The sequence below is a fragment of the Tauraco erythrolophus genome, chromosome 2 (genome assembly GCF_009769465.1).
Source record: "Tauraco erythrolophus isolate bTauEry1 chromosome 2, bTauEry1.pri, whole genome shotgun sequence".
In the NCBI taxonomy this organism is placed as follows: domain Eukaryota; kingdom Metazoa; phylum Chordata; class Aves; order Musophagiformes; family Musophagidae; genus Tauraco; species Tauraco erythrolophus.
Genome location: NC_141466.1, coordinates 420,338 through 432,361, shown reverse-complemented (window position 1 = coordinate 432,361; position 12,024 = coordinate 420,338). Strand labels below are relative to the sequence as shown.

The following is a 12,024-nucleotide window of genomic DNA, read 5'->3' as shown; positions in this document are numbered from 1 at the left end:
GAGCCGGCACTGTACGCTGGCAGCCCAGAAAGCCAACCGTGTCCTGGGCTGTATCAAAAGAAGTGTGGCCAGCAGGTCAAGGGAGGTGATTCTGCCCTTCTGCTCTGCTCTCGTGAGACCCCACCTGGAATACTGTGTTCAGCTCTGGAGTCCCCAGCACAAGAAGGACATGGAGCTGCTGGAGCGGGTCCAGAGGAGGCCATGAAGACGATCCGAGGGCTGGAGCACCTCTGCTATGGAGACAGGCTGAGAGAGTTGGGGCTGTTCAGCCTGGAGAAGAGAAGGCTCCGGGGGGATCTTATTGCAGCCTTCCAGTACCTAAAGGGGCTACAGGAAAGCTGGAGAGGGACTTCTTACAAGGGCGTGTAGTGACAGGACAAGGGGCAATGGATTTAAACTGAAAGAGGGGAGATTTAGATTGGATATAAGGAAGGAATTTTTCACTCAGAGGGTGGTGAAGCACTGGAACATTTTGCCCAGAGAAGCTGGGGCTGCCCCATCCCTGGAAGTGTTCAAGGCCAGGTTGGATGAGGCTTTGGGCAACCTGGTGTAGTGGAGGGTGTCCCTGCCCATGGCAGGGGGGTTGGAACTGGATGATCTTTGAGGTCCCTTCCAACCCAAACCATTCTATGATTCCATGATTCCATGATTCTATGATTGTATATGCACACATTCAGACTGGTGATCCTCATCTCATCTCTGAGAGTGTCATCAGCAGATCAAAAGAAATAAATGAGCCACCACAACTGAACACCTCGGTTTACATTTACTGACAGCGCCAACAGAAGGCTGCTGGGTGTGCTTTGAATAACGGTGCCCTGAGCTACCCCCACAGCATGTTTGCTACAGATCACATGCTTGTACAATCTCTTCTACGTGTGCATCACTCCTAGCAGCCTCTTGCTTTCTTCTTTCTGCTGACCAGACTTGTCACGAGTTCTTCGTTTCCTCACCAGATGGAGGAAAAGCGAACACAGTTTTCAAACAGGAGTGGAGAAGGAGGGAGTTGAGCTCACCTAAAGCAGCCCATGCTAGGGAAAGCTGTTCAGAGGTTGTTCACCATAATTTCTGTTCGTTGCATTAAGAATGGTATTCCCAAGTAAAAAAAGAAAAAAAAAAAAAAAAAAGAGATCGTTTTCTCCCTCTGCAGTGTGTAGTATTTTTCATTTATTTTTTATTCAGAGGTGATGGGGACAGACGTGTCCTTGTAGACACATACTGATGCATGATCAATAACCAGTTCTGAGAGCAGATTGACTATTTTAAGAGTCAACAGCAAAGCAAAGGCAATTTCTGTACGTATCGATACCCAGCTTACTCCCAGAATCAATTTTACTTCATTGTTTGAAATAAATATAGCACCATTTCAAAAGCATTACAAAATCAAACCAGTTGGCCATTCTTTAGAAAGCAAATTCTTGTTAAGATTCAAAGTTTCTCATCACAGTAGCTTCCATTTCTTCATCTGCAATGTTAATTTTTGAAGATGCCAGCATAAAACCACTCTGCATACATTGGCTATTTTTACCGTGATTACAAAGCGTCATACTAGCTGTTTTTACTGGGTTTCTTAAGTTTCTTAAAGAACTTTAAGATACAGCTGAGAATATAATGAAGTTATACGAAATATTTGCACAGAGTTTACTCTAAGGTTTTTTCTTATGTTCTGTAAAACATTTAAAGTGAAAATACATCTTCCCCCCCTCACACACGCGTTTATATGAAGCTCCTTCTGTCCGTCTGCTAAAATTTAATATGATTTCGGAAATACTTATCTCTGATGATACCCAAAAGATTCAGAGCAGCCAAAAGTCAGATCACAGCAGTCTTACAAGGGACCTTAGACTAGTAGCTACTTATATGGTAAAAGTTCACCTTTCAGTTACGTTCGTCTTTCATAAAAGGATATTTTAATATACTGAAAATACAAAAAGAAGCAAATTAGTAACAGACTACTAAACTTAATCCGAAAAGAAACCAGGGGCTGGAGAAAACATTTCTAACCAAAACAGTTTGCAATTAGAAATCATGAGTAGCTAAAGGAAAAGTTGCATTTTTTATTTATTCAGCTTTGTGCTACTTTGATGTTTGAGAGCTTGATTCTTGGCAACTGTTAACACAGCAGGATTTAACTGAGCACCAGGACCACAGACAACTAGTTCTCAAAACGATTAAACACAACTAATCCTAATTGCACTGACAGGCGTACTCAGTCCCCAGATTTTGAGGTCCTCTATTCTTCCGTCAACAGTACGCCTACACACCCCAGAACCAACAATTGCCAGGGCGACATGCCACTGCCACGTAAACAGTATTTTAACACAGTTTGAAAAGGTACTGCAGCAGAGTGCGTTAGAAGTATAACATCTATCCTTGTTAAATAAAAGAGAAAATAAAGCTAAAAGTGCAAATGGGGAATCCCAGAGAACACAGAGCGGACAAAACTAATGAGCGTCTGGAATGGATGGTTCTTGACGCCCACGTGTTTTTAATAATATTTTATAACTTAAGGAACAGCTTCCATTTCTGGAATGAAACAATCCTCTACTGCCCTTCTAATTAATTTGTTAGCCCTCAGATGACAGACAAACGCACAACTATCCTAAAGTCATTCATTTCTCGGACTGCAGAAACAATGAACGCACGCACGTCTGAATGCAGCACGCACGCGGCACAAGGCTCGTTCCTTTGAGATCACCAGGCACTACTGAAACCCCTCACTGGACTTTCCCTCCAGATGATGCTTACCCTTAGCTTGGTATAAGATGAAGAAAATAATAGCAAAAAACAAACAAACAAACATGCTCCAAACGAGAAACACAAATCTAGAAATCAGACATGCAACCACTATACCCAAAGCTTTAAGACTGTTTTCTATTTACTTACACGTTACGGGACAAAAATCAACCAAACTTCAAAGGAGTCTCCTCCCTCAGAGCCAAGTGATTACCTCTACAGGGGCTGTCAGCTGGGAAGCGAGCATCTCTAGCTGTCTCTCCCCTGAAATAATCCAGGCTGCCTGTTGTTCCAGGCTGTGCTCAGAACCTCCCAGCGCCACCAACGTCTTCTCCACAGAGCTGCGCGTACGAATCTCCTCTCCCCATCCACACTCCTGCGACATCCCCTGATGCTGAGGTGTCTGTGCTACTGCTCTCCCTCAGGCGTGGGTCAAGTCAGCACACGGAGGAAACAGAAGGCAGAGGGGAAAAGAAAACCCACAACCCCAAATGCAGATGCTACGCTTCCTGAGGCTGCACGATTTCCTCAAGCCAGCGTTTGTCAGCAACAGCGACTGTTCACCTGGCGGGCAGTCCCGCATCACAGCTACAAAAGCAGAAAGCATTTTAGTTCTTTTTATACCCTAACGCAACAGCACCTACAATACACACTACCTAAATTTACTGTGAAGTTTGGTTTTTTTAATCCTACGTCTATTGGCGAAATCAAAAGGGTCAGACAAGAAGCTCTGACAGCAGCAGGCACCCTCCAGCAGAAAGACAGCGATCAATTACAAACCATTTGCAGAGATTGTAGAGCTGCCACGGACTCGTTTGCGGCTGCGGTGCAAGGCAGGCTGCCTCTGATATTGCCATGCCATGTGCCCTCCTTGCACCCACACAACTAGGACAGCTTCACATCATTTTCAGAATGACACTGGCAGACCTGCACACACACCTAAGGAGCGAACTGCGATGGGGCACGGGCAGTTGCACCAGCAAACCGTGCACCAGGCGATGGTGCTGCTCGACGTGCCCGATGCGAGGCAGAGAGAGGGCAGGGGCAGACCTGTCTGGCCTCCCTGCGCTTTTGAGCTTTAATTGCAACATGCAACTTAGAGCGTCGGAGCAAACTGAGTCCATTCAGAGCAACGGCTAGCAGACATGAATTGTTCTCTGTGTATTTAAATCCTCCTGAACTCTCCCTAATTTTCTGTCATCTGGTGCATTTGACACAGACGATCCGGATTGGCTTTGTTTTTCTGCCAAAGCGAAGCTCACACCCCAGAATCTCCTCCTCATCCCTCCAGCAGGGTGGGAGCTCAGTCATGTATGTCCACACAGTGCACGGGGCGCAGGGCGTACTCCGGGCGAGCAGGGCACCCCAAGGCACCAGGAGGAACCTGGACAAGCACCAGCTTGGTGCTGCAGCCAGCCACCGATGCATCCTAAGCCCTGGGGTCACCTCCACTCTGCTCCCGCAAAGATCCCTGTCCCTAAAACACTGCAGAAGCCTTGAAACAGGACAGTAGAGAAATCCACATTGCCCTTTTCAATGTATCCCAGGGAGAGAGAAATCCAGTTTATTCTTGTCTGGTTGCAAAGACTTTTTGGGAGTACAAGCAATGTGTTACACAGGCTACAGATTATCTCTCTGGAAACCCCCTGTGCGGCAGGAGATGGGCTGAAGACCCACAATCACCGGGCTTCTCCTTACTCTCTAGGGAAACTGCACAAAGTCACCTATATCAGACAAGTAGATCACAAATTCCAAAAGCAAGAGAGGATCAGCTCCTCTGGGTACGTATGGCTAGAGGCACAATATACTTTCCCTGTTCCGGTCTTCTGAGTTTTCACATTTTGCCTTATCTTTACCAATTTGTCGCACAACACAGTACAAGACACTAATGTATCCCAGAACCATAAAACCTCTCTCCTCATTCCTGCTATGCAGCAGTGTAACACGAGTGTTACCACAGATTGACTTGGAGACACAACCAACGCATCAACACAAAGAACAAAAACATTCCTGTTGTCAGAAGGGTAATGCCCAGTCAACTCACAGCCACCGACGGGAAAACACAACCCACGCTGGCAGCTGGGGGTTCAAAACAACACGCATTAGAGGCAGACACAAGTTGCAATTTGACTGACTCAGAGCAAATGGCCAGAAAATTGCTCTTTGAAGACTGATGCATTCAAAGGTGGACACTGATTCTGGAGGTCTCTGCCTCAGCCCCCAAAGCCCTAACTGAGAGAAGATCTGAGCATCCACCGCTCCAGCTGAAGTTAAATAGTGAGTGCAGACACACATAAGTTCTCCAAATTAGAGAGTGGGAATCACTGGGCTCTCAAACACTGCTCCTCTCAAGGTCTGCAGTCCAGTCTAAAACTACTGACGTTAAGCAAGTGTTGCTATGGTCACTGCGATCTTCACAACGAGTCCTAGAACTATCAGCAAAAAGAAAACCTTAACCAAACCGAATCGATTCGCAAGCAGCAGCAGCTTTGCTGTTCCCTGCAGAACTGGGTGCGAGCAACACGGACAGGTGAAGGTGACGAGTCCCTGTCGGTTTGCCACTCGCCCCCACCACTCTGCTGTTGGAGATGCAGCAGCTGTGTCGTAGATGCTGACCTGTCAGGGCGATCTCCAGATAAGAAAACACTAAGTACAGCTAATATGCATATAACTTTTTCCAACTTAGTGCCATACATTAAATTCTTTCCCAGAAAACGCAGAGCACTAGCACTACACCACCACTGCCTTTTGGGCAGTAAGGAAATCCTTTTTCACGAGGATTGCTGTGTCAAGCATGTTCTTACCCTGAAAGGTGGATCAGTCTTCTCCCTGTGTGGCACTTGGTCCAGGGTGCCATCAGTACTGCTCCTTTTCAAGCTGGATGTGACATCAGGCACATTACTAAAATCTGCATTCAAAAGAAAAGAAAGAAAGAAATTAGAGGGTTACAGGACAGGAACAACAAAAGTATTGCCTTTTATCTACTAATACTTTCAGTGCCTAGTAGAATTACTACAGGGAGAGAGGAGGAATACAAAATTTGTGAGCTTCCCCACTGTCCAGAAAATAACACAAGGGGTCAAAGCAAGGAGTAACTCTGCCTGGAAACTCTTCTTCCAAACCAGCAGCTGGACATCTAAGATCGTCAGAAGCAACTCGCATATTTCACCTACAAAACTCAACGCAACGCTCCTGCTAACGGCGTGCTTTCGAGGTAGCGTCCTCTGTGATCAGCACACTCTGTGCTGACACAACTGGTCAGGACAATTAAATGCACTCAGTAGTTCTCCTTGGATGAACACACCATTGTTAGGCACGACCTAGTCCTGAATCCCTTAAAGATTTAAGAAGAAAAGCGAATTTTGCCTTGGAACAAACACCGCAGTTCGCAACATGGACAAAACCCTTTCTTGCTACTCCCAGTTCACCAACTTTACTAAGTTTGGAGTCACGTACGAGTAGCTGGCACAACGCAAGCACCAGAGGAGGCCCTGCCCCACTGCACCTACTGACAACTGCAGCTCTCAGCAATGCTCACGCATACGCTCAAGATCTCACCAGCAATGCTGAACATCCATATCAAAATGATGGGTTTTCTCTTTGCACTTCCTCGACTGCAGACAGCAGACACATTTACATGGAAATTCTAATTAAAACTCTTAGAAGTGAAGTGAATTTCTCTGATGTTTTGATCTGCAGTATTATCAATTGAAGTAGCTGAAAATCATAAAGTAGCTAGCAAAAAAACCCATGAGGATTTTCAACAATCTCAGATGATAAAACAGTAATAAAACGAATGAGTTTTTTAATTTGCTGCTTTGTTTTCTAGCCTCTAAGCCTCTAGGGTATAATTCACACCACATTACCACATTTTCAAACTCTTTCTCAACACCTACAAATGCTGGAGATTTATTTTTAAGTGAAAGCTAAGATTCTCATTTAATCACTGACTCCAGCAACTGAGGTGGTAATTAGAACAAACATCACTCATCTTGCAATCGCTCCATGGCAGGGGGGTTGGAACTCCATGATTTTTAAGGTCTCTTCCAACCCAAACTACTCCATGATTCTACAACCCTGAGTGTAGCAACAACGAAAATGTGAAGGACAACAGTATCTCTCTGCCTGGGCATTGCTGTTGCCCTGTTCCTGCAGAGCAGAACCAGCTCCTCTCAGCAAGAATTGACAAACATGGACTGAAGCAGGGAGCAAAGTGGGAATTTTAGTCCCAAAAGAGCACCTTGTAGCCCATGAGGAGCCTTCCTGGGAAGACAAAACACGGCAGACTTCACAGGAAAGCCAGAAAGATGCAAAGAGCTCGGCACGATGTCATCTTGATACTTTATTTTTCCAAACGTTATTAAGGTGCTTATGCCAAATTAGCATCGAGGCTGACACTTTCCACCCAGGTGCCAGAGACTTGACTGCTCCGTCATCTCCCTATCCCTGCAGAACCAGGGTCCTATCACTTTTCTTCCCTCAAGCTTTTTTACCTTTTCCTCCTGGAGTCAGGCGTGGCTCCTGGCATCTCAGAGCCTACATAACACGCAATGCCCCATGAATTACCACCTTTGCAGAAAAAACATATTTTACACAACTCCACCGAACAGCCACTCATCTTTAAGAACTTCACAAGGAATCTGCCATGCCTGTTTATTTTATTATGCTTTCACTCCATTTCCTTCACCATGCCCAAATAATTTTCTCCTGCCCTCTGGACTTTTAAAGTAATTTTTAGTCCCTCATCTGTACATGGGTCCAAATGAATGGCTATTGACTTCCACCACTGCCAGCCCTTGGGTTGGCGAAAGGTAAGCTAATGCCATAACAGGAACTGACTTCTAGATAACATATTTTCTTGGGGTGAGGCAGTGTTAAGGATACGGTTTTTCATTTTTGCTCTTTTCACTTGCCTTCTGGGTTTTAATGGACTTCTCCCCCATACCTCCAAACAACATGCACCTGAGAGGGATTCTGCAGTGGCATAAAGGATCTAGAGTTTGATCCCAGGTAGCTATCTAATGAGAAAAAAAAACAAAACTATGTCCTTTCTGTGGTTTGACAAAGTGACCATTACACATATTTATCCTCCACAAAACAGGAGGTAAAACTAACCTACGCAAGCAACGAAGAGAAGGCGGCGTAAGCGTAGGAAGAGGAAAATAAGGTAAAACAATCAACAGACAACATGAACAGAAGAAATCAGAGTACCAACGTCCAAAGCAGGCAAACAGAATATTACAGCACTTTGTCAGACGATCGATCTTTTCCTCCTTTTGCCCTCGTCTTTGTTTTTCCTTTGTAGCCTATATGACTGTCGGAGGAAGGTCTATATGGTCTATATAGCCCATTTTTATAGCATTTGCTATTAGCAGGAAGTGTTGCTGATGGTAGTTAGGGTAAGCAACAGTAAATGTTATTTTAAATAGTAAAAACTAAAAAAGTTACACGGAAAGGATCCAAGGTGAAGATGGACATCCTACAGCTCGTTGAATGCCAAATGAACAGGGGGAGGGCAGGAAGGAAGGAAGGATGTATGGCTTGTTGATCTGTTTAGCATCCATATCCTGTCTCCCCGTCCTTCTTTTACTGTGGAAGTAGACTTCCTTTGGATCTGCTCCTACAAACCACCAAACTATTCCCAAAGAGCACAGAAGCATCAACATCAGCTGCACAGCTAAAAAAAAAACAAATCAAGGGGCAAAGAAAATGAGCATTACCTTCGAGAACGGGTAATTGCAAATGCAAAGCCTAAGGACACAAACACAGCAGCAAGTTTAATATTGAAATTCTCTCTACTTCTACTACTAAATGGAAGGGGAGTAACAAGCCAAACGACACAAATTGTATTTTCTTTAAACATTAAAATTTGGATTTAGCTCTACAGTGGGATTCATATTAACAAAGATGTTCAAAAGTAGTAATGTAAAACTGTTATCTTACAGGATGGGTAACCACTATCCTTTCAGGCAAAACTAGCAATAAAACTACAGAGTATGCACAGAATTAAGAGAAATGTTACAGTTGTGCAAGTACAAAATCGTTCTAGTATGTAATGTTCTGGATATTTGCTGGAATAAGCACGGAAAAGCATGCAAGGAGATACACATTCCTAAAAATCATCCAAATATGAGGTCAAATCAGCACTTCCTGGCAATTTCTTCTTTTTTTTTAAAAATATATTTTTTAAAAAAAACTATTTCTAATGTTACTACAATTACATTACTGATTAGTTAAAGAAAACATGGACTTTCCTGGAAACACAGCTTGAGAGGTTTTGCAGCACAGTGATGGTGAGCATACCACGCCTAGGTCTGCCTACACGGCTCCACCACAGCAGTACATTTGATTTGTTCTGTTGACATGCCTGTGATAAACCAGTTCGGGAGAAAAAAGGGACTGATAATATTGGGTTAAACAAAACCTGGTTTAGATCTTCTAGCATTATTTGCCTCTACTGCAGGCTGCCTTTCTGCCCTGCGTACACACACACACACAACCCCCCTCACGCTCATGCACGGTGAGTCGAAACGTCCATCACTTCCATCTGGGAAGGACAGGAACCTCTTAAGCAGATAGCTGCTTTTGATCTAGCATACAGAAGTGTCTCCAGACACTGAAATACAAAGTCAGTTTGTGGCAAACAAGATGAGTAGCAACCTCAGATAAATGTTAGAATTCTCGGAGAAGCACAGGGGGAAAACGCCGTTATGTGAAAAGCCTAGCTACATCAGACGAGAGGCATTCCAAACTTCTGCTTGGTTTCTAGCAATGAATGACTGAGTACCAGAACCTGCTCAGCACCTTCAGCTACCAAGAGCATCACCAAAGAAGAATGCCATCACTCCTGCAATGTTGTGTCTTGCTGGCAGGCAGCTACGTGACTCACAGTCATTCAAGAGAAACCATAATGTAACCACTAAAACTGAAAGAAAGCACACTTCCGAAGTCATGCTCCTCACTACTCATCATTCAATTGAAAGTGGGCACCGAGCACACAGATGGGACAGTCAGTGAGAAAAACAAACACAGACAGCACATCCAAGGCTCTGTACGCCTACAGGAACGTCTCTTCCCACGTCGCTGCGGCGATACACGTACAAGTGGTCAACATGGAAGTTATTCACATGTTTGTGAGCGGTGAGGCACAATGGAAACACATCCTCTAGCAGATGTGCCAGACAATAATAACCTGTGATACAATCTCAGCCAAGAAACCAAAGGAAATCAACTGGAAAACATCAACATCGACCATCCGGCAATTCATTTATCATAAAGAAGCCATCAACAAATGCAAATGTCACTTATCTCTTTTCTTCTGTTTAATTAATGACGAAGCTTTAATTACTTTGTAGTCAGCACTGCTCTTACCACTTATGCCCCTCACTCTAAAGACAAAATTACCATGAGAAAGTAGGAATTGAAGATCCTGTTTCTTTTATAATTCCTTTTTTTCGTAATACTTCAGAACTTGTTCTGTTTTAGATTTTTTCTCACCAATTTAAAAAAAACGCCAAATAATCATCACAAGCATGTCAAGTGTTATCGAATGTCAAGCACTATGTAGGTGGTGTAACCACCCCCTTTTTCAAACTGCAGCAAGAGGGTGTGTTTCCACCTGCCACTCTACTGACAACGACAAACTGAACAAAAAATTCCTCCTCGCTCTACATGAGAAGATAGAGCAGCAAAATTAAATGTACCAAGTCTCTCACTCCAAGACAAGCTAAGACCACTCACTGCAGGGCATCATCTTCAGCTCTGGCAGGAGCAGCAGCTCTGTGCATCACTTGATAACCATCCTCAGCAAGTAAAGATGCACGTTGACAGGCACATGCAGTCCTGACGTGGGTAAAAGCACAGTGACTACACCAGTACGGAAAATTCGGTTTCCATTCTGCAACATTTCTGAGATGGCAAAAACAGTTTGCTTTGTATCAGCATGAAACCATGTCCTTTTTCATTATGCTATTTTATTTTTTTTAAAGACAAAGAACATAGGACAACGCCAATCTTCTGGAAACTTAGTTTAAAAAAAAAAAAAAAAGGAAAAAAGAAAAAAAAGAAACTTTTATAATATCCCAAGGGAAATGATTAGCTAAAGTGAATGAGATAGGAATCAAAACAAGGCAGAACTGGCTAGCACATAAGATAATAGCAGATTGGTCTGAATGAACTTCTACGCCTAGGAGAGGCTAATGGTAGATTTTTGCCCAAGGTGGGTTTGTGGACCAGTTTTACTTGGTATTTTCATTATTTATCTGAGCAAAGAAAGTATAATATGAAGTACTCTGGTTAAATAACCATTCAAAGTTAATACACAGCGTTAATGACGAGCACGACTGGACTACTGTAAAGGCGATGCACAGTAACCTTGAAGATGGAGCCACAGCCTCAGAATGAAATAACATGGAACAAAGTTTCAGGGACCAGTAAGAAGAACAATTCCTTCTATAAGGTGTGGCTCATCGGTTGGAAACATGAAAGGAAGAAAAGTGTAGAAGCATGGAGAAGAGGTCAGTACCGTGTAGTTGTGAGCTAGAGCTACTTAAGAAATTGTCGAGGCTGGCAGACACTGATCAGTTGTCACACTGGCTAAGAATACGTCTATGCTGGCAACTGGAAGACTGGTTTTCAACCATCACGTGAACGAGTTTCTGCAACAGGCTTACCGGGAGCGAAGAATGCGAACAGTCTATCCTATTTTAAATGGAATATGATAAACATATCAACAGGGTTGTTGAAAGCCGCGACTAGCAGAGGACTGGACTCACTGAGACTAGAAATCCGTTCCTATCCTGGACTCCTCTGCCACCAGTGCAGCACAAGTGTCACACAGATGCCTGAACGCAGCTGCACAGGCCAGCAGGTGGCCAGAAGCCTCTGTCTGCTCAGCAGAGCACAAGAAGTACTTTAAGTTTCACTGCGGCTGGTGTGCAAAATTCCTGACAAAGAGGGTTTATGACTAAGAGAACACTTCTATCACAAGTGCGCGCTGGTGAAGAAGCCTCGATGGCTGTCCTACACTCCAGTCACTTGCTGATTCCAGCTCAGATGTTCATCATCAACTCCAGCTAATAATGCAAATTGATCTTTCTCGTGTGTGTAGTTGTGCGGTACTAGAGAGGGAAATGGTGCTCTCGCTTCTCTGCTGAAGTTTTTAATCTGCCGTCGTTAAAGGGCTCCGATACGGCGACGCACACCGAGCCTCGAGCAGTGACGATGCCCTTGGTCTGGTCTGCAACAGACAGATGCCCCAGAGCTCTGATCAGAACAACTGACAGTGGT

At 44.1% G+C, this 12,024-nt stretch overlaps 1 protein-coding gene across 1 annotated transcript in view; it reads right to left on the bottom strand.

The window, feature by feature from the left end:
- Positions 1 to 12,024, bottom strand: part of TIAM2 (TIAM Rac1 associated GEF 2) — a 96,820-nt gene that overhangs the window by 28,755 nt on the left and 56,041 nt on the right. The window contains exon 15 of the mRNA XM_086631989.1: positions 5,541 to 5,644. Within this exon, the coding sequence (XP_086488115.1) occupies positions 5,541 to 5,644 (104 nt within the window). The remainder of the gene's footprint in view (positions 1 to 5,540; positions 5,645 to 12,024) is intronic.